Source organism: Neophocaena asiaeorientalis, unplaced genomic scaffold, assembly GCF_003031525.2.
Source record: "Neophocaena asiaeorientalis asiaeorientalis breed wild unplaced genomic scaffold, Neophocaena_asiaeorientalis_V1.1 scaffold112, whole genome shotgun sequence".
In the NCBI taxonomy this organism is placed as follows: Eukaryota; Metazoa; Chordata; class Mammalia; order Artiodactyla; family Phocoenidae; genus Neophocaena; species Neophocaena asiaeorientalis.
The window spans coordinates 1,306,360-1,329,285 of record NW_020175413.1 but is presented as its reverse complement, the minus strand read 5'-3'; the positions used below and the strand labels follow the sequence as shown (position 1 = coordinate 1,329,285).

The following is a 22,926-nucleotide window of genomic DNA, read 5'->3' as shown; positions in this document are numbered from 1 at the left end:
GTAGCTGCCCCACCTCAGCTTCTTTGTTGCAGCTTTGTTGTTGCTGCCCGAGGTGCCCTGAAGCGAGTTTTACAGCTAGTGTCAGGGAGGAAAACCAGTTCAGACACCACAACAGAAGTCTACTGCTGATGCAGGCGATGGAAGTAAAGTAAAAGTAAAGTTTAGGAAAGTGATCGTGTTTGATAGAAAGCAAGAGTTTTAAATACATTCTCATTTACACTTTTCAGCATTGTATGGAGGACTTACATGCTAATAGAAGTGCATTTGATTTTTTTTTCTTTTAAGTCAAGGCACATCTGTCATGCCTTGTGTAAAATCCTCCTGCAGGCATTCCAACTGTAGAGGACAGTGGTTAGGAAGATTCCAGCCACACAACTCTGGAGTCTCAGAACTGAACAGGTTGTGTGGCACTAGTTAAGTTGTTGGTAAGGCTAATTTTTCTTGCCTGTAACATTCTAAAATAATACTATCCTTACAGTTACTGGGTCAGTTAAATAAACAATGCATATAAAGCCCTTAGCACAGCCCGAGAAAGTGATGACTACTGGCCACTATTATTATGACTCTCAATACTATCACGGGGGGGCTCAATCATTTTTAACAGCTTTATTGAGATGTAATTCATATATCATACAATTTGCCCATTTGATGTGTACAGTTCAAAGGTTCTTAGTAGATTCAGATATGTGTAACCATCGCCATAGTTAAATTCAGAACTTCTTCATTACTTCCGGAAGGAACCCCTTATGCTTTAGCCATCACCCCCCATCCTCCCCCCTGCCCCTCTGGCCCTAAGCAGCCACAAATCTGCCTTCTGTCTCTAAAGAAAGCAGACTTTCATGAGTGAAATCATGCAGTATGTGGTTTTTGTGAGTGACTTTTCACCTAGCATAATGTTCTCAAGATTCATCCATGTTGTACTATGTATCAGCACTTTATTCCTTCTTATGGCCAAATATTTAATATCCCACTGTATGGACAGCCCACATTCTGTTTATCCACTTGTCTGTTGATGGACTGTTTCTCTAGTCAGCATAAGCCAATAGGGAGTTGATTAGACCAACACGAGTCAGATGACCCAAATGGTTTCACCTTTCAACTTAATCAGCAAAAGATGTGATGAACTCCTGGTCTTCAGGGCCCCCATTAGCCTGAGTGAGTGGCGGGGGGCCAGTGGACACAGTTACAAGGCAGGTTGTGAGAGATGCTCTAACGTGTACCAAACGCCATGGGAATACGACAGGAGGTGGAGGAAAGACTGATCCCAATGATGGAACCGGGAAGGTGTCGGCAGAAACAGAATCTGAGCGGGGCGTGAGGGTACAGGTTTCCCCCACTGTCCAAAAGCAGAGTGTTTCCACGAAATCTTTCGTAAGCCAAACGGCTTAAAGCAAAAGAAATCTAGGTGAAGCACGGATGCTCCTAGACACAGTTCAGGGCTGTGGCAGCTGGATGCTGAGTGTGGTTTCTGGGGAAGGAGCCTGGCGGGGCTGCTCCCGCTGCCGGGGTGCACACTGCCTCCGGGACAGCTCCCTGCAAAACTAACTCAGCACGCTGTGTTCCCTTTTCCCCCCTTGTCATGAAAGCAAAAACCTTCTTTGGACTCCTTTCAGTTTGGGAAAACAGGGGCTAATGTAGGTTTTTCACGAAAGCAAAGTGGTATAAAGTTCATCTTCAAAAAGCAAAGGATGCCTGTATTAGAAAAGGGACATTCTCAAAAGAAGGATGGACACCTTGGAACCAAGGCATGGAAGGCAGGGGAGCAGTTTGATGAGCACGGGGTGGGAGATAAAACAGGAAGGACGGGGGAGCCCTTTCACACCAGGTTAAACATGTACTTTATTCTTATGCACTGGGATGAAACTTTCTGTGCAAAAGCTACAGTATTTGTGTTTTTTAGAAAGTCAACACTGGCAGCAGCGTATCCCTTGATGAAATCACTCAATCTTCTGTGTCAAGTTTTTAGACCTGCAAAAGTCTTTCAACATCACAAAAACTTGCATGAGCTTTTGAAGAAGTTACTATGTAAATCCAATGTATATATCCAAAATATTGCTATGTCCGTTCAGTAAAAAAATGTACTGATTTTTATCACTGAAAACCAATTCTTAAAGATTCAAAGCTAAATCAAGACTGCTTCTACAAATGTCTAATCCTCTGGATGGAACATGTTAGATTCAGTCTGTCATATAAATGACATAAGATTTCTGTCACATGTGCTCTTTTGAACATGGCAACATTCCTTTACATGAGAGCCGTGGGGACCATTGGCTATTTTTGAGCACTTGGAGGGAGCCAGTTGTTCAAAGTAAATGACCCAAAAAAGTGAACTTCTGTTGTCTCCAGCCTTGCCTAGTTACTGACTTCTGATAATGGTTGAAAATCTCTATTTTCAGTGACAGATTTGGGTCAGCCAAAGCTAGAGGCAGTGACACAGGCACAAAAAGATACAGGGTTCTTATTCAAGTTCAAGCCAAAGGAAAAAGGCCAGGCCTTTTGGGGATTGGGACCTGCCGTTTGTTTAAAGTGGGGTTTATATTTGAACGTCACAATATTTTAGGGCAGTTCACCATGTACTTGCATATACATACAGGCTGAAAAACTACAGTATATATTTTATGTCCCTTTAACGTATATTATTTTGTCCCTTAAGAAGCCTTTCTTGTACTGGTCTAACGTCATTTGTGTCTTTTTGAAATAGAGAACGTACTGACATTAGAAAAAAACTTTTTTTCCATGTTTTGACAGGAAATAAACTGCATAGGGGACATCATTAGACATTTCCTATACTTCAGGACAATCTAATGAACCAAATGGATTACAGGATTCATCACTGTGAATGAGGAAACACTGACTTGGCCAAGCCAAAGTGAACTGAGACCAGAGCCAAAATGTCCTCGGAGCATCACTGAAGTGGGCCAAGCAACAGGAGAGGTTAAATGCCCACCGCCAAGCATCCACTGACAAAGCCAGTTCTTAACTTTCAGGCCACAGTTAAATGTTATAACCCACGCATTCATTTCAACATCTGAGCAGCTGATAAAGGCTAGGAATAATACAGCAGGGTAAGTCCCTATTCTACAGCAGCTAGAGTGCAGGGAGACTGGAAACCCATAACAAATAAGTCTAAGCCTAGAAACTATTACGTCGTGATCAGCACTCCGAAGAAAAAGCAGCAGAGGGGATTCAGAGGACCTGGTATTACTTAGATAGGGTTGCCAGGAAAAGATCTTTCAGAGGCAGCACAACGCAGGGCTTCAAAGTGGGACTCTTAGCGCAAGGCCAGGCCATTTTGCTTCTTACTAGCTGGGTAACTCTGGGCAAGTTACTGGAGTATTCGTGCAAAACGGTGATCTCTTTAACAAACACATAATACAAACAAACAGAGCTTGCTAGGGACCAGGCACTGTTCTCCCTGAATCCGTAAAGCAGCCGTAAACAGAGATGCTACTGTTACTATTGCCATTTTTGCAGACAAGTCACTTCTCCAAAGACACAGCTAGTAAGTGGCAGAGCTGTGATCCCCACCCGGACAGTGTGACTCCAGTGCCCACATCTCAGAAGACCGTTCCGGATTAAGTGAGTTATTCGCTCTGAAGCGCTGAGAACAGTTCCTGGTGGCCAGATACCAGGACAGCCGCAGGCACAAGCACTGAGCACCGAACCCCAGACCTCGAGCCCGAGCAGCGGCCCCGCAGCTCCCAGTCCCGCCGCGCCGACACGGACCTGCCGCATCGCTGACATCCCGGCTGACTGACCAGTCCCAGGAAGCCCACGCCGCGCCCGCACCCGCGCCCGAAACACACCACCACGCCCGGCCGCGCTCACCTCCTCCTTCCATCGCGAGATCTCCGGTAGTTTTAAAAACAGGAAGTGGACTCTACCATATTCTCGGAGCCGGGGTGGGAAGGAGGGAGAAAATAATGCTCTAAGTAAATGAGCTCCTCGTTGGGAACCACTGTCAAGAAATAGTCAATTTTATAGATTTAATAAATGTTGAACTTCTATCTACTCCTGGCTTGTGGGTTCTCAAGTTCCCGTCCGTGTCTCCCAACTTCCCCCCACAGCTTCCTGGATGATAGAAGTTTCCGAAGGCCGCTGATTCCAGAAGGTACTGTCCGGCGTTAAACTAGTCTCTAGTAAGAAATAAGTCTCAGGCGGCCTATACTGCGCATGCGCGAGCTTTTGCGCCCGCCCGCGAGAGCAGAGTGTGTTCTTGCTTCCGCGGTAGTTTCCGCCGGTTGCGGGAGAGTAACTGCAGTGGCTGCATCATGGCGTCTGTGGGGACCCTCGCCTTCGATGAGTATGGCCGCCCTTTCCTCATCATCAAGGATCAGGACCGCAAGTCTCGTCTTATGGGACTTGAGGCCCTCAAGGTAACGGGACGGGGACGCACTGGCGGTGGGATGAGAGGACACGGCCGAAGCCAGTGGCTCTGCGCCTGCGCCGCTTCACAGTGGTTCTGCCACGTGCTCCCGGCGAAGGTTCGAGGGAGCGCCTCTGGTCTCCAGTCCTGCGGTCCACGCCTCGGGCCCGGGAAAGGCCAACGTAGAAGCCCTAGTCCCATTTGGGGGTTAAAGAGGCCCGCAGGCGCCCTTCAGAGTTGGGTGGGGTGGCTTGAATTCACAGGCGTTGAAGGCGCGTCCCCGCTGGTTTCTCCAGCCTGCAGTCCTTCCGAGCAGCGTTTTCAGCAGTAAGATGCAGCGGAGGTATTCTCAGGTCACCTGACCGGTTAGGACTCTGATTCTTAGCCTTCAGGCGGTGTCCCTACAACAGCCCCAAAGGAAATGAGTTTCATTTTCTTTGTCGCTTCCTAAAGGTTTAGTCATTTACAGCGTATTTCATTTTTGAGTCCGTTTATGCATGGCGTATTCCTGGACGTGGGGTCGTAAAAATTTAAAGACGAGCTACAGGAGTGAAAAGTTGTCACCAATAACCATAATACTGCAGGAGTGAAAAGTAGTCACCAATAACCATAATACAAGATTGTGTGCGACCAAAATCACCAGATTTGGGAGGGGTGGCAGGTAAAAGTTGGAGGGTGTCCTTCAGGCGTTGGAGAGAGGATTGATTGGCTTTTGATCAGGGATGGAGTTATGTTTTGAATGGGAAAGAGCTAGCTTCCAGGAAGAGGAAACAGCGAACGCAAGGACCAGGGCAGGAGAACGCATGGCATCTTGTAGAAGACAGCACTTCGGTTTTAACAGCACAGTCTACTTAAGTTACAGTGGCTCCGAAAAGTGGAAGTTCTTGCATGCCCCGCAATCGAGATGTTATCCTGAGGGATGGGAGGGGAGCCATTGAAGGGGATTTGAACAGAGTCACAATTTAAGTAGACCTAAACTTGGGGAGGTAGCATTTCGGATGGTATCCACGACGTTGCTGTGTATGGACCGTGTCACCAGGTCAGAGGTGTCCCTGTTTGCTTAGTTTCTTGGGGTTTTACTAAATTAAGAAGCAGTACAGTTCTACTCCGGGCTGTTTGTTTGACTTAGGACAAGTTACACAACCCAGTGGGGGCAATACACCCCCGTCGAGCTGAGGACCAGAATTAAACGGGGTAACGTAAGGAGTGGCCGCCCAGTCTTGGTATGTGGTAGATGCTCACACGGCTTGTGTTACGCATTCAATTCCATTTTTCACTTCAGAGAAAGTAACAGCCAAATACATGCACCCAAAATACCAGTATAACAGAAGGTCCAGGTTATTTTGGACCTGCCACATCTCATGTAGTTCTCGCACTCTGAGACAGGTACTATTTTATGGAATAGGAAACTTGACCCCAGAGCAGTTAAGGGATTGCTTGAGGTCCCAGAGCTAGTAAAGAACAGGATCACGGTTCAGGCCCACCTCTGTGTGACTCCGCAGCCAGTGGTCTAAAGCCCCACTTCTCAGCCTCGGCGCTGTTGATATTTGGGGCTGAATCCTTCTCCGTTGTGGCGTCTGTCCTGTTCAGGATGTTTACGCCTCTACCCACTGTGGTCCCCTCCCTGACTGTGGCAATGTCTCCGGGCATTGCCAAATATCTCCTGGCGGGCAGTATCACCCCTGGTTAAGAATATGTATGCCACGCCCCTGTGGTTATTGGCCTATAAAAATTCCGTTGTGCAGACCTATCAGTCAGGGTGTATTTTGAGGATTACCAGTATTTTCACAAACCTGGTGAACTTTGTGTGTTTTGTTACCTGTTAGATGGGGTGACGGGTAGGCTTCGCGGCATGTGTGCGCTTGAACTGCTTGGAGACTTGGTCAGGATTTTGACAGGTGGAGGGTTTTCTGTGCATCGGTGCTTCAGCGACTAGAGGACCTGTTGGGTCGCAGGCACAGGCTGTCCTCACGGGAAGGGGGCGGGGTCTCAGACTGTAGAGGGCTTTGAAGAGCAGCTGGAGCTTTCAGACGTGAGAGTTGAGGTGCTGGGGAGTCATTTAAGGGCTGGGGACTGGAAAGTAACATGTTTGAGAGAAATGGATAGCTTAGCTGGATGGAGGATGAATCCGAAGGATCGGTGGTGAGGTAAGAGACCAGGAAATCTGTAAGGTGCGATGGATCAGGGTTAGGTCGGTGACGGCAGGAGTAGGAAGACGGAACCAGGCAAATGAGTGTAATCGTGTGGAAGGAGGAAAGGATGCATTCAGGCTGCTGTTATTTTCAGCATTGACCGCCTTGTGGGTTGTGTACTGGCTGGACCACCTGAGAGAGGAGTGTGCAGTAAGCCGTAGTGCGACAGTTCAAGGTGCTGTGTGTCGACAGCCAGACTCTTCACATGACGTTAGCATTGCACGGTGCTCTTGCAGGGCCTGTCAGGTCAGACTGTCTATGCTCTGGGCTGTAAAATGGGCCCGTAGAACCTGCCTCATAGATGTGTTGAGGATTAAAGAGAGAACACAGAGCACTTAGTTCTGTTCTTTTACATAAGAATTGTCTTCTCACACTAGCAGTTGGGAAGTGGTCACCGTTAGATGTGGACCTGTCTGCTGCTACTTCTAGAGAATGGAAAATATGTCATAAGTGATTTTTATAACCATCAGCTCTATGTTCTTAACTCTTAAAATTATATGTAACTTGAATATTGGCTTTTTCTGTTTCATTTAGTCTCATATAATGGCAGCAAAGGCTGTAGCAAATACAATGAAAACATCACTTGGACCAAATGGTAAGAGACTAACATGCTCTGTTTTTTAACAAAAGTCATAAATCATAAATAGTCAATACGGTATCTTTGCCGAAAGTTAGGAAATGAAGGGAAGCATCCTCTCCCCTAATGTGGCCAAACGTTTTTGGTGTCTTCCAGACCTTAAACACGGTTACAAGTCATAATGTGCATACAATTTTAGATGAGGTGTTTTATCCACTTAACATAATTACCATTAGCATTTTCTGAATCATAGCTGTTGTCTTTTGCGACATTATATTTTGTGATGACTGTTACATTTTGTGATGCTGCATAATTTTTTTGTCATTTCTCTAGTTTTGGCCATTTCTAATTGTTTCCAGTGTTTTGCTTTAGATTAGCCAATCTAGAAAGGTCTCCATGGAGATATTCCTTTATGTATGTTGAATTATTTATTTATAATAAATTCCTAGATAGGAACTGGGTCAAGAGGTCAAAGCCATTTTAAACATTGGTGTCTTTTAGGGCTCGATAAGATGATGGTGGATAAGGATGGCGACGTGACCGTAACTAATGACGGTGCCACCATCTTAAGCATGATGGATGTCGATCATCAGATCGCCAAGCTGATGGTCGAACTGTCCAAATCACAGGATGATGAAATCGGAGATGGAACCACAGGAGTGGTTGGTAAGAAACGGCAAAATGCCCTTTCTCATTTAAGAGGTGTTATTTAATATTACAGGCCTAACACGCCTGCTGAGAATGTTTATTCTGAATTAAATCATGAGGAGGCAGTCGGACAAATCCAAATGGACACGATACGAGACAAGTGGCCCAGACTCTTCAAAACTGTCCCTGTCATAAAAGAACAAGAAAGGGGTGGGGAGTAGAGTTAGGCAATTATTCTAGATTAAAGGAGCTAAAGAGAAATGACAGCCAGCTTTCATGTGTAAAACTTGGTTGGATGCCTGGTTTGTTTGTTTTTCCTAGCTCTGAAGAATGTTTGGGACATATGGGGTCATTTGTGAGTCATGTATTAGAGTAGTATCTTATCAATGTTAAGGTTCCTGAGTATGACAGTTGTGTTACAGAGATGCAGGAGAATGACCTTTTCCTTAGGAGCTGTGTTGAAGTATTTAGGGGTTACATGTCTGATTTCTGCAACTAATTTTCACATAGTTGAAAAGAAAAGGCACACATCTGTAGAGAAAACAAATGCGGCAAAATGTTATTAATGAGTAAACTAGTGTTCATTTTACTGTCGTGAAATTTTTTCTGAAGGTTTGAATTTTTTAAAAGTTTGGGAGGATTGATAAGATGAATATCTTTAATGTTACTTTTTCTGTATCTGAAATTTGAATTAATTTATTCAGCAAATATTTCAAATATTCATTGGGTACCAAGCACTGTTCTGGATGTGCTTGGAATACAGCAGCATTAAAACAAACTCCTCATCTTTGTGATGCTGAAATGAGAGGGAAAGGCAAGGTTGGGGGGAGGGTAATAAACAAATTTTGTAATCCTTTTATTGCCAACATATATGTCCCTGAACAGAAATCCCTGGGCCAGGATACATAAGTTTTTTCCCCTTTATAAAAATGTTTGCGATTTATGTTCTTTACATTCTGTATATCACCAAGAATTGAACATACAGGTTAGAACCGAAGCAGAATTAGATTAGATGGCCTCGGCCTCTAAGATGCTTCCAGCTTAATTCTGGAACCTTCACATTTCCAGCGGCAGCATCTAATTTGTTTTGAGTTTTAGCGATTTCCTGAGCCAGGTGTGTGCTGTCTCATTCTCAGTCCTGGCTGGTGCCCTGTTGGAAGAGGCTGAGCAGCTGCTGGACCGCGGCATTCACCCCATCAGGATCGCCGATGGCTACGAGCAGGCCGCCCGCATTGCTATCGAGTACCTGGACAGGATCAGCGATAGTGTCCTCGTCGACACGAAGGACACCGAGCCCCTGATCCAGACCGCGAAGACCACGCTGGGCTCCAAAGTGTGCGTGTACAGTACAGTGTTGCCGGGCGCGTTCACAGAGTGGGCAGGGTTTGTGTGCTTGTTCGGAAAGGCAACTGAGAATTATCATTGATGGTTTCCTGTTGGTTTAATGAGCTGCTTTCGGTTTGTGTTGTTATTTTGGTTTACTCTGTCTTTACTGCAAATGTAGACAGGCATTTTGTGTTTTAGTTGGAAGCTGAATTTCCAGGTTTGGTTATTAAGGCCTCTTGACAGTATTTGGAAACTATAGAGTTCTTTAATTTGGCAGGATAGGACGGGTTAGCAAAAGGTCCTACTAGTGGGCTGTATTAATTTTTCATAGCACTTCTTTCTACCATCTCTTTGCTAGGAAGCCTTTTAGTGGGAAAGTTCTGCTTTTATTCATTCAACAAGTAACTTAATGATCCAGAATTTTGATTTAGTATGAAGGGGCAGTCTTGAAGTCTGACTTAAGCTGAAAGTGACTTACGTTTGGAACATTTACACAGTACTGACTGTGTGCCAGGCCTGCTGCCAAGTCTTGGGGACTCAAGACACAGTCGTTGCCCCAGAGACTCAAAGCAGCGTCAGCCCCAGGACACACTTACTTTGAACAACGGTAGAGACTCCTGGGCTCTTGTAAAAATGTAGCATAAAAATCCAGTGCAAGGTGCCTTATTTACGCTGTTTTTCTTATCCATATCAATTTGAGAAATTTTTATCTGCTGCCAAGTCTTGGGGACTCAAGACACAGTCGTTGCCCCAGAGACTCAAAGCAGCGTCAGCCCCAGGACACACTTACTTTGAACAACGGTAGAGACTCCTGGGCTCTTGTAAAAATGTAGCATAAAAATCCAGTGTAAGGTGCCTTATTACGCTGTTTTTCTTATCCATATCAATTTGAGAAATTTTTTAATTTGTACCAAGAAGGAAGACATGGTCTCAACTTAGAGGTCAGGGGAAGTACTACAAACATGTCTGCTGCCTCTGCCTTCGGGGAAAGGCATCCACTGCAACACTGTGTTAAAGCAAAGAAGTCTTCGGTGATGCCAGCCGTCCCCTTGTTGCATGTCTGAGCTGAGGCAGCTCCGGGGCAAGGGTGACTACCCAGGGTGGCCTCTGTCACAAGTACAGCATTGTTTTTCTCCTGGAAAGCAGGCATTACCCTTTCTTGAAGTACACAAGTCGTGTGTTATTATCGCTTTCTAAGTTGACCCTGCTTTATTTGCAAGTCTTTGTAAAACCCCAGTATGTGTAGGTCTTTACTATAGAAAATGTCCAAATGGATTAACGAGAGCCAGATATCCTCAACATAAAGCAAAACATTTGTATATCAGTTACTTAGGTCACACGGTATTTTTAGTTTCATGGTTATCTGTTCTAAGTGACCTAAGATTTCAGGCGCTGTATTTCAAGTACTAGAGTTCCCTTGTGGTTTCTCCAGAATCAAATTAAAATTACTGAGCAGTCTTTTCCGATGTTTCAAAGCTTTCGAAAAAGATAACGTGCCCCCTCTGTAACTGATATGGTCAGTCCTTTCTCATTAAGTGCTGCACCTCCTGTGGACGAGATTGGCTTCTCCTTGGTGGTTTCATCGCTCTCCCATTCTGTTTTGGACTTCAGAATGTTAATAGTATTAAAAAGTGGCAGTCTTGGTAAATTTTTGGTTCTTGCCGTACTTCAGTGGTCTCTTACGTATATTCATAATGGAAGGAAATAGTAAATTTCAGTTATTGTTAGTGAAAATAAAGATGGAATTTTTTTCCCATCCCAGGTTATGATTCCCTTTGGGGGTCCCTGCATCCCAGGTTGAGAATCCCTGCTCCAGACGGTTGAAAGTGAAGGTCGTGGTGGCATTCTTTTTGTACAGTATCTGTGGGTCGCAGTATGTTGTGTCATATGAGTTACCACATCACGTGTTGTGCTCTGGTTGCAGTCACTATTCAGTGAACATGAAAGGTTTGTTTCATGTGTTTCAGGGTTAACAGCTGTCACCGACAAATGGCCGAGATTGCCGTGAACGCCATCCTCACTGTGGCCGACATGCAGCGCAGAGACGTTGACTTCGAGCTCATCAAAGTAGAAGGCAAAGTGGGCGGGAGGCTGGAGGACACCAAGCTGATCAAGGGCGTGATCGTGGACAAGGATTTCAGTCACCCGCAGATGCCCAAAGTGAGTCAGCACCTTCTGCGGCTTCAGGCTTTTCCCTCTTTAGCCCACTGGTTTGTTCATAACGTTTCTGTCTCTCACTGTAGCAAGTGGAAGATGCTAAGATTGCCATCCTAACATGTCCGTTTGAACCGCCGAAACCAAAGACGAAGCATAAGCTGGATGTGACGTCTGTAGAAGATTTTAAAGCCCTTCAGAAATATGAGAAGGAGAAGTTTGAGGAGATGATTCGGCAGGTAAGTCTTACCGTGGCTCTTGGTGAAATTTAAAACTTTGAAAGGATGCAGTTAGTTAGCTCCAGGTAGTGAATACATGTGGTGCTGATCTGTGTTAATCTTGCTACTTTATGTGGCTACAAATAAGGTATTAAAGGTATAGGCTTCTTTCCTTTATTTTTTCTTTAAATCCTATTTTTTGTATATTTAAACTTATTTATCTTTGGCTGCATTGGGTCCTTGTTGCTTTGCGCGGGCTTTTCTCTAGTTGCGGCGAGCGGGGGCGACTCATTGCGGTGGCTTCTCTTGTTGTGGAACACAGGCTCTACGCGCACGGGCTTCAGTAGTTGTGGCTCGCGGGCTCTAGAGCGCAGGCTCAGTAGTTGTGGCACACGGGCTTAGTGGCTCCGCGGCATGTGGGATCTTCCTGGAGCAGGGCTCGAACCCGTGTCCTCTGCATTAGCAGGCGGATTCTTAACCACTGTGCCACCAGGGAAGCCCCTCCTTTACTTTTAAATTATCAAATGGGTAAACATTCACAGTGAGAAAAAAATCAAATGGCACAGGACGGCATAAGGGGGCAAGTCTTAAAATGGTAACGTGTCTGGGGCACGTGAACGACTCGGCCTGTGTATTTGGAGCTGCACTTTTGATTTTATGTGCTTATTCTCCTGGGCACATCTGAGCTAGTGTGTGCCAGGTTTGAACAGTTGTAATGTGGCTTACCACATGTTTGAGACTTCCAAGTATAACTTTCAGACAAAAGAGTTGCTGAGTAACCGAAATCAAACCAGAATGCAGTCATAGTCATCCCAGTTCATTGCTTCAACAAGTCAAGAGTGTTATTTTATAAATACTTAACTTTCTCTCTGGCTGTTAACGTTTTACACGTGCCTGCTCTCCGACGAAACGGTTTCCTCTTTTGGGGACTCTGTCCTTGGGAGTTTTAAACACCAGCACTCAGGGGTGCATGAACATGGGTCTCTATTGAAACATTATCATAGCAAACAAACTAGAACCTGTTCCAGTGTTTTTGAGGGGAGGGGGGAATAGTTGAGTTCATTTATGCTTTCATGGTATATCTCTCTGCTTAGTATATACCAGACGCTGTCGTGGGCACTGGATATATGGCAGTAAACAAAGCAGAGCGCTTGCTCTTAGGGTGCAGAATAAGGGGAAAGCGGGTCGGGGGACTGTTACAGACACTGGTCAGAGGGCCTCTGAGGGCGTGGCATGTGGGCAGAGACCTCAGAGAAGTGAGAGCGGCATGGCTGGGTGAGAAGCATTCCAGGCTGCGGCGAGGTGGGAGTGGGCAGCATGTGCAAAGGCCCTGAGGCTGGGAACAGAAGGCTGAGGGGTTGGGTATGCTGGCAGAGGGTTGTAAATGAAAGCTTGTTACCTGGGCTCTTATCTAGGGTAGCCATGGGAGTGCTGGCCGAGGTGCCCTGCAGGAAAAGAGGACAGGAACCAAGATGCCAAGGGGGTCAGGTGGACCGTGTCGATAGGTGTGCAGGTTGCCAGGAATGCTAACAGGAGTGGTGATGGGGCTGGATGCCAACACTGTCAGGAATGAGAGTGTGACCCAAAGAGGGGCGCTGTGGGTGGCCGGGAGAGGCAAGGGCCCCTCCTGTTGGAGCAGGTGGGAGGGAAAACAGCCATTTGAGGAGGAGGCGTGGCATGTTGGTTTTTCAGGGGACGCCAGCGATTGTTCACAGCTTGTTGAAAGCTGTGAAAAGGGAACATTGCCAAGAAGGAGTTTGTCAATAGGCTCAATTCCAGAAGGCCACTGGAAGCTTCCAGAGGGTCGGGGAAGGGGGGGAGGAGGGGGAGAACCAGTTGGGTGTGTGGAGACAGGAGTGAAATGGCAGCTGTGGGACACGGCATAGTTCTTACTGCCCGGGGAGGGATTGACAGTACCGATCACTGCCGCCGTCCCGGGACAAGCCACTTAGCTGTTTGTGGCATTGGGGGCGGGGGAAGGTAGTGCTAGAATCAGGGTCACCTCTGTCGGCCTGTAAATTAGTCTGTATCTTGTTCCACGGAGGATAGCCTACTCAAGTGCGAAAAGCAAGCTACAGAAAATTGTATCGCAAGATTCAACTTTTGTTAAACACACACACGAATAAACTGCTTCGTAGGTGTTCGTGGCAACACAGAGCTGTGACCTTGGTTTCCGGGGGGCAGGGTTTTGGCCTTGTTGACGTGCCTCGTGTTGCTTCACTTGTAACGGTGGCATTCACGTGAATTGCTAACGTTTAAAGCTTTGTTTAAAAATGAGGTGATTCCCGTTGATACATGTTCAATATTTAGAGTTCAGAGGTGACAGAAGGTAGACATTTGGGTATTTCTTTTCTTCTTTTTTCTGTGCATTATTTTAACGCACCCACCTACACACCTAGCTATGTTTCTCACCGTTTTTCAAACAGAAGAGCTCAAGGAGTACTTACTTTTTATTAACATGATTGCGGCATTTCTTTCCCCAGATTAAAGAAACTGGCGCTAACCTAGCCATTTGCCAGTGGGGCTTTGACGACGAAGCAAATCATTTACTTCTTCAGAATAACCTGCCTGCGGTTCGTTGGGTCGGAGGCCCTGAAATCGAGGTAGGAGGCTCCCTGTGGAGAGACTGTGAACACGGGTTGAGCTTACGGTGCGTTTCTGTACGTGAGGCTGCAGTGACCTCGCTCGCCTGCAGTCAGCACACTGTGCCAGGGCTCCACAGATAAGAGGAGGGTGCGCTGGGGATTGTCACCATTTTTATATGTGTTTCTGATGTTTCACGGCACTTGGAGACGCTTTCCCCTCTCTCCCTGGCTGTCTCGTAGGCACTCTGAGGCAGGAGCACAGGCTGCCCGCTTCACTGTCAGCCCCATCAGTACTGAGAGCCATTGCGGACGTGGTCCGTAGCCCGGCACACGTGGCCTCGTGGCTGCTCGTGGCGGGGACGGGTGGGGAGCTGAGGGCTGCGCACGGGGTCATGGCGCTGGGCCGCCGCAGCCTGACCAGGACACCCAGCTCTTCGGAACCTTGCTCAGTGAGCCAGGCTTTCGGGGCAGACTTCGAAACCTGGGCCAGGCTGGGGCAGAGGTTCTACTGAACACGGCGCTCGTGGGTCAAGTGTGGCTCCTCCGTGGTGCGATTCTGAGAGTCCCCGCTCACCAGCCTGGTCTTCCTTTCCCCCGGCCTGCCGGTCAGCTGATCGCCATTGCCACGGGCGGCCGCATCGTCCCGAGGTTCTCAGAGCTCACGGCCGAGAAGCTGGGCTTTGCGGGTCTTGTGAAGGAAATCTCATTCGGGACCACTAAAGACAAGATGCTGGTCATCGAGCAGTGCAAGAACTCCAGAGCCGTCACCATTTTCATCAGAGGAGGAAATAAGATGGTGAGAACACAGTTCTTTATCCTACGTTTTTTCAGAATTTGGAACGTGATTTGGCTTTTCCCATGATGTACTTAACTGAGACACAGTTACCTTAAGAAAGATGACAGCATCTTTCTTAGATAAGCAAGGACACGTCAGGAATTCCCTGGCGGTCCAGTGGTTAGGACTCAGCACATTCACTGCCAGGGCCTGGGTTTGGTCCCTGGTCAGGGAACTAAGATCCTGCAAGCCGTGCGGTGCAGCCGGGGAAAAAAAAGACATGTCACAACGTAAGATACTGAAGACCGTGTTCCACTGTTGGGTCTACAAGGCCCACTTGCCTTTCCTCTGTCTCATAGGTATAAATGGGGAACCTGAGTGGTAACCATAGGCATGCTCTCCATTCACCAGGAATGGGTTTTTAGTGCATCGAGATGAGTAAGACTCATTGTAAGGGTGTTTCTTTGTCGTTTTTGTTTGACCCCCTTCACTTGGGCATAGGTCCTGGAACAAGTCCCTGGCTGCCCTGTATTTTGGGGTTTTTTAACTACATTATAGGGAGGAAAAGTAGAAGAGATAGAAACCATCTGGCACCAGTCTTTTTAACCAAGGATATTACTGGGGACGAGGTAGGAATATTTCCAGTACCCAGCAAGCACTTAGATTAAACCCCAGGTGCACAGCATTCAGCTCTAAAGTGATTAGATTGTGATCCCGTTAACTTAGGCAAAATTGTTTTCCCCAGATCATCGAGGAAGCCAAACGATCCCTTCACGATGCTCTGTGCGTCATCCGGAACCTCATCCGTGACAACCGCGTGGTGTACGGCGGAGGCGCTGCTGAAATAGCCTGTGCGCTGGCCGTCAGCCAGGAGGCCGACAAGGTGAGTGAGACCCGTCACAGACTGTGCAGCGGGGATGCTAGACCCCAGGCGTCCGATCTGCGTCGATTCTCGTGCCCGTGTACTCGAGTGCGGGTTACCACAAACCAGCGTGTCTCAGCCTTTTTCAGACCTTGCAGCCTCAACAGCTAATCTGTGCACTCTTAATGTTACTTGAAATTCAGAATTAGACGTCGTACCTGCAGGCACAGCAGGAAGGGCTGACCTGTTCCGACTTCTCACACATGTACCTTCTCCATCCTTATCCCGTAGTGACGTTTTCATAGGACGGTCTGTCCTTAGAATTCTTTATGAGTTAGTTTTTCAAAGTACGCGATTTAATTATGTTTCCAAATAGCTGCTGGCGGGGGGCATTGGCCAAGTACACTGACCGTAACCGTGTGCCCTTCCAGTGCCCGACCTTGGAGCAGTATGCCATGAGAGCCTTCGCCGACGCTCTGGAGGTCATCCCCATGTCCCTTGCTGAAAACAGCGGCATGAATCCCATCCAGACTATGACCGAAGTCCGAGCCAAACAAGTGAAGGAGATGAACCCTGCCCTCGGGATTGACTGTATGCACAGGGGAACAAACGGTGAGGCACCGTCACCACTCTGGGGCTGCGGTTCGACTTAACTGGAAACATCACGTGCTGCGTGTTATCCTCTCTTTTTAAATACTTAAACACACTTCAGGTATTCAGGTCCTGAATTTAGAACATTTGATTTAATTACCTTGGGAATTGTTAGACTGCTGGTCTTAGCAACCTACAACTAATTTTAATAACAAAAAGCTGCAGTGCGGTATTTATTCCAAAGGTGACTTCCATTTTAGAAAATAATTTCCATCTTACCTTTTTTACACAAATGTCTGTCGCTGTGGGTTCTGTATGACCTATAAGACAGCTCTGAAATTGACTTTCGGTTTACAGCTGATTCTGTGGTCGTGTCCCATAAATTCCAGGGTGTTTTATAAATGGGATGTACTGTGACTTCTCCAGCACTCGCGTAGTTCATCTGCTGAAAAGGCAGCGCAGCTTTAGCCTGTTGGAACGGTGGTCCTGGCGATTCCCAGTGATTCCCCATGGCGCCGTCTCTGGGGTTCTGCAGTTAGTCCTGACCACAGAGTCTCCAGCAGTTGGTGTTTTGGTTTTGTTTGTTTGTTTGTTTTGTGGTACGCGGGCCTCTCACTGTTGTGGCCTCTCCCATTGCGGAGCACAGGCTCCGGACGCGCAGGCTCAGCGGCCATGGCTCACGGGCCCAGCCGCTCCGCGGCATGTGGTATCCTCCCGGACCGGGACACGAACCCGTGTCCCCTGCATCGGCAGGCGGACTCTCAACCACTGTGCCACCAGGGAAGCCCTTGGTGTTGTGTTTTGTTCTGTTCTGTTTTTACTTAGAACTGTAGGTATATTCTGGGTTTTAGGTTAACAGCCCAAGGACTTGAGTAACAGCAGCAACTCCTTGTCAGACACATATTTCAGTTCCTTTAACCTGAATGCCCAGGTCTTCGTTGGAGTCACTTTACGTTTCAGGCACGGTCACATCGGGCTTACTATCAATAAGTGACGGCATTGGGTGCGCTGTGGGATGAGGTGTTGCTGAGCGATTCCCCCTTCGGCAGGTCACTGAGAAGCTCAGCCTGTGGTTGAGGAGGCCCTGTCCCCACAGCTCTCTGGAAACCAGGCTCACATTCCAGAGTGTCCTGGGAAGCAGTGGAAGTATATTCTTCTGAAAATATAACCGGGACTAGTGGCTTCCAAATTTGTGTTTCTTAAGTTTTACTCTAATTCCATAAATTGGAGCAAGGTATTAATAATAAATATGTATGCTGTTTTATAGTAACTTATATGTGTTTTTCAGATATGAAGCAACAACACGTCATAGAAACCTTGATTGGCAAAAAGCAGCAGATCTCTCTTGCGACACAAGTGGTTAGAATGATTTTGAAGATTGATGACATCCGTAAGCCTGGAGAATCTGAAGAATAAGAAAAGAATTTAGAATAAAATGTAGAAGTAAGATCCACTACCGTGATTAAATAAATGGGTGTCTCGTGATGCATCTACAGTTATTTATTACTATGTCCTTCATTAGACACTGTAGGTGCTATAACAACAGTAGCTGTTTGGTAGCAATAGTTTGACTTGTTCAGAGACCTGGAATTGTAGAGATGTGATCTCACAGGTTTTTTGTATTTGCTATTAAAGAGAACTCTTTAAACAGCCTTTATATTCTGCTCTTCAAGTTAAGAAACATTCACTGTAATCTTCATCAAATGCCTTAATTGAAGGGGTTTGAGTTGATTTTTTTAGTCTTTTTTTTCTTTTTTTTTTAATAAGCCGAAGGACCTGTATTTAACAGCTTTAAATGTTCCATTTGTTCTCAAGATTTATTTTAACATTGAGGAATTATGGGCTTGGACCTATTTATTTAAATGCTGCATCTGTGTAAATGGGTGGATCTTTGACTGTAGAGACCCGTCAGGGGTGAGTATCCACCAGACGATTGTGGGATGTCTTAACGTGCTTTTAGGTTACACCGACGTGTGCTAGGGCATTATTACTGTGCCACTGAGACCACGTCAGCAGCGTAACCTTCACGTAGTCCCCTTGGCGTTATCCTGCCCTGGCTCCACCCTAAGCGCAGGCCAGCACGTGTACAGAGAAGGCCAGAGTGGGCACAGACTCCTGCACCACCTGCAGGTGCTTAGAAGGGCGATTCAGAACCCTGTTGGCGTTTTCTTATCGGAGGAACGGAACGAGTGGAGGTTAGAGTGAAACGCAGAAAAATGGGTTAAGTGGGAGGAAATACCTTGCAATGACCATGTGTGAGTAGATTGGTATTGAATTAATTCTGCTTATTAAAATAATACTGGATAACAGTGACAGCCCTTACCAAAGGCCGGTGTGTTCTGAGAACTTTACCTGTTCTCACCACCTTGTAAAGGAGACAGTTTTCTTGTTATTCCCATCCCACAGGTGAGTTTTGATCATCTGCCAGCCTCTTCTGGCCAGTACCTGGTAGAGCTTAGTCACACCCTGGCAGTCTAACTCGAGAGTTCCCCTCTCCCCGTTGGCTTGTGTTTGGTTCTCCAAAAGGATGTTTCTTAGACTCATGATGATAAAGCTCACTCCTGTGCCACCAGGGGGAGAGGATTTGGACCAGTCAGGTTCCATAGAATTAGGAAACAATCCAGGGTTCCTTCTGGGGACCTGGGTGCTGACCAGTCCTATCTATTGGGTCGTTGTGTTTTCTGCACGGTAATGCATTGGTGGTTTCGCTAGGAAGCGTAGTAGTAAGCGCCAATGTCATTCATCCTAATGAACATGCCACCTGGTACGCATTTCATCGTGAAGTGGATCGTGAAGTGGCACTGTCATCACTTACACTGTTGCTTTCTGGGTGCAGCGTCAGAATGCGTCAAGTTTGGGATCATGTCAGACTTGGACCCACTGAGATAAATATCTTGACCTAGTAGTTCAGGTGAGTTGATTTACACGGGTGGATTCTAGCCTATAAAGAACATACAGCAACTTGCTTTGGACCAGTCTCACAAGAAGGGGTTTGTGGTTGAATGAAAGGAGCTACGAAACCACTCCTCCAAAGAGTGGGCCTCACAGATGCCTCTGCTGGTTTTGGTTGAGAGAAGCTGGGTGGCTCATGAACACACTCGTACACATGTTGTTTCACAAGCTTTTGATTTCCTCCGGTAAAAGCCCCTCTTCAGGGCACCATGTTACCTTCTATCTTCCAGTTGCAAATGGCTTGTCGCGTTTATATCCCTTGTACTGTAGCCGACCCCGTGTGTATCAAGAGCGCACACCTCATCCCGTGTGTATCAAGAGCAGTGAAGGCACTTGACCCTGAAGCCGGATTCCCACGCCGGGCCCAGCATTGTCCTGTTGATTCCCGATTCCTGCACTGCGGCTTTATTCAGTGTTTTTGTTCGTTTTGTTTTTTGGCTGCACCGTGCAGCTTACGGGATCTTAGTTCCCGACCGGGGATCGAGCCCGGGCCCAGCCGTGAAGGCGCCAAGTCCTAGCACTGGGTCACCAGGGAATTCCCTATTCAATGTTTGTTAGGTGGCCTGGTCTTTAATTATAAACAACCACTCAGAAATACAAACGCTTCTGCAGGGGCTGAGAGGCTAGTGGGTTGTATGTGACCGAATGTCTTGGTGGGAGTAACGGAGTAACAAATAATTGAAGTACTACTAGGCGTGGAGAAGTGCTTCTGCATTTCAGGTGCTTCTTGGGGGTAGCCGGGCAGACGGGGGTCATCTGAAGTGCCAGGAAAGGGGGCACCAAAGACAGGTGGCTCCTTGGGGAGCGTTGGGGGAACGCAGTGGCAGCAGCGAGGGCGCCTGGAACATGCTGGGTCCTGAGTGCTGTTGTAACGTCTTACGTAGGTGATAACAGCGGTTTTCAAGGGGCTGTAAGGTCAGCAGTTTCTAAGAGCTGATTTGCCGTTTTCACCGTGCTGACAGTTGCACTGATGGTGCAAAAGCAGTGACGGGTAAAACTCGTGAGTAGGGATCAGGGGGCGGTGCTAGAAGCTGTATTCCTCACCACCACCCGCTTATGAAGGGTGACCTCGAAGCAGTGCCAGCCACTGAGTCATTAGGTTTCGGCCCCTGAGTACAACGGCGTCTCGGTGCTAGCTCAACACAGCAAGTGTGTGAAGCACCTCACATAACAGGCATGGCGGCCGCCTCAGCTGGACTGGCCCCTCCCTGTGGACACCGTCTTTACTTAAATGTGACTGACAGCCGGTTACTCACACGTCTGCGTGACAGACGGCCGCTCAGAAATGAATTGTGACCCTGTCACTTCAGTGGAACACCTACAACAAAAGTACCGTGGTCCAGGTGGCTTAGACAACGCAGTTCTGGAGGCTGGCGGTCCAAGATCAAGGTGCTGACAGGTCCAGTGTCTGGTGAGAGTGCTTGTAGGCGGCAGCCACCTGTTCACTGTGTCCTCAGTGGCTCCAGGAGGGTCTCTGGAGTCTCCCTCTTTCTCCCCCCGGCCCCCCGCCAGCAACAACTGATGGTATTTGTGCGTGGCTCAATCAGCAGTATATTACGGTCTCGTTCTTGTGTAGGTGGACCAACGTAACAGAATGAAAAGTTGATTGAAACTACCACTTGTTCTGTTTTGGAAGAGACTAAAACAGAATATGCACTGTTTTCCAACTACTGAACATACTGATGTGGCCAGACTCTACACTGCACTGAATTGAATGTGTTGTTGGAAGCAGGTGTGAGAACCCACTGTCCTCTGCTAAGAGAGACATCGAGGAGATTTGCAGAGGTGGAAAACAACGCCACTCTTCTTCTTTTGTTTTGGAAACTAGAAAAAGTGTATGTTAACGTGTGTCCGTTATTATTTTAAAATAAATATTTGCCTTAATTTTTTAGTTTTATTTTCTAACACTAAATGCCAACGGGGGCTTCCCTGGTGGCGCAGTGGTTAAGAATCTGCCTGCCAGTGCAGGGGACACGGGTTTGAGCCCTGGTCCGGGAAGATCCCACATGCCGCAGAACAACTAAGCCTGTGTGCCGTAACTTCTGAGCCTGCGCTCTAGAGCCCACGAGTCATGACTACTGAGCCCATCGGCCACAACTACTGATGCCTGCGTGCCTAGAGCCCGTGCTCCGCAACAAGAGAAGCCACCGCAGTGAGGAGCCCGCATACCACAACGAAGAGTAGCCCCTGCTCGCCACAACTAGAGAAAAGCCCATGCACAGCAACGAAGACCCAGTGCAGCCAAAAATAAATTAAATTAAATTAAAAAAATGCCAACGGGTGTAACTGACAAAAATATAAGCTTTTGGGAGGAGGGGGGAGGGTCCTTAATAAGTTTTTAAGCGCATACAGGGATCTTGAGATCAAAACGTTTGAGAATTACTGCATTAGCACCTTAAATCTTCATGATAATGCCGGTCATTGCCAAGAGACGCTGCAGTTTGCACCATTCACTCATTGAAATAAACTCGTTTATACAGCGCTGAAAATCTGCACTTACCAAGACGTATGATCTTGACCCGTTTCAAGGGCAGTTGAAGCTGATAGTGTGAACTTCCGGCCTCTGTGCTCGCACCCGTGGTCATCTGTGCAGCCCCTCCACCCCCCTCCCGGTGGCAGGCAGGATTCCAAACCAGGGTTCAGTCTGGTTACACAGTCATCCAATCACGCTGATCTAGGTGCTGCCGTGAAGGGACTTTGCAGATGGCATGAAGTACTAGTCAGCTGACCTTAAGAGGGAGGTGATGCAGGTGAGCCCCGTGATGTCACAGGAGCCCTTTGTGGTCACAGAAGGGAGGTGCAGGCGCGAAGGACTGGATGCCCCCCTGCTGGCCCTGAGATGCAGGGACCGTGTGCAGGCCCTGAAGATGGGCCTGAAGGGGCCGAGGAAGGAAACGGGGCCTCGGTCCCAAACTGCAAGGGACGGCTGTGGCAAAAACTGGGGTGCACACTTGGTCCTTGAGCAACACGGGTTAGGGGTGCCGCCCACCTGCACAGGTGAAGACCCCTGGGTGACTTACAGCCGGCCCTTTGGCCCTCCGTACACTCAGTCCCACATCCAAGGATTCGACCAGCCACGCGTCATGTAGCTCTGCAGTGTTCACTGTTGGAAAATACCCACCTGCAAGTGGACGCACGCAGTCCAGGCCTGTTGTCCAAGGGTCAGATGTATTTGGAAGTGGATCCTTCCCAGACCTCCTGAAGGGAGCCTAACGAGCCAGCCAGCAGCTGGACTTTGGCCTTGTGAGACCCAGAGCAGAATAAACAGCTGAGCTGACGGGATAATACATTTGTCTTTAAGCCGCAAAGTTTGTGGTCATCTGTCCCAGCAGCTCTAGGAAACACACACACTCCTGTCGTGGGGGTGGGGGGGGGGTGTTACCCTAGATTCCATCTCTTCTCAAGCTTGCTCCCTCAGTTCCCCATCTCGGGTAGTCACGAGTGAGCCTCGCCAACACGTGGCCCTTTCTGGGCACCCGACGGGATCGCGCTTCCAGATTCTGTGAGCAGCTCAGGCCGGTGAAGGGAGAGAAGCATCACTTCCAGGCCAGAGCGTTGACTAGCCGTGCAGGGCCCTCCAGGGTGCTGTCCTCTCAGCACAGCCAGGTGCGTTATTCCAGGCGGCCACTCCAGCCTGGCCCCCTGGAGGGACAGTGATGGGAGCCCCCTCCAGCAGCCGT

General features: G+C 47.7%; 2 protein-coding genes across 3 annotated transcripts in view; one reads left to right on the top strand and one right to left on the bottom strand.

Moving 5' to 3' along the window:
- The window catches only part of ATPSCKMT (ATP synthase c subunit lysine N-methyltransferase), a 17,106-nt gene extending 13,161 nt beyond the window's left edge, over positions 1-3,945 (bottom strand). The window contains exon 1 of one of the 2 annotated variants that reach the window (XM_024767205.1): positions 3,829-3,945. In XM_024767205.1, coding sequence (XP_024622973.1) covers positions 3,829-3,841 — 13 coding nt within the window. In that variant the 5' untranslated portion in view covers positions 3,842-3,945. Of the gene's footprint in view, positions 1-3,726 lie in introns of both variants that reach the window. The other variant, XM_024767204.1, reaches the window with a different exon arrangement.
- Positions 3,881-17,946, top strand: CCT5 (chaperonin containing TCP1 subunit 5). Its single transcript, XM_024767203.1, has 11 exons — positions 3,881-4,376; positions 7,093-7,153; positions 7,637-7,801; positions 8,920-9,118; positions 11,077-11,269; positions 11,353-11,502; positions 13,965-14,084; positions 14,677-14,862; positions 15,587-15,724; positions 16,135-16,315; positions 17,583-17,946. The coding sequence occupies exons 1-11, from the start codon at positions 4,272-4,274 to the stop codon at positions 17,708-17,710; spliced, it is 1,626 nt and encodes a 541-aa protein (XP_024622971.1). The 5' UTR covers positions 3,881-4,271; the 3' UTR covers positions 17,711-17,946.
- The last annotated feature ends 4,980 nt before the right edge of the window (positions 17,947-22,926 follow it).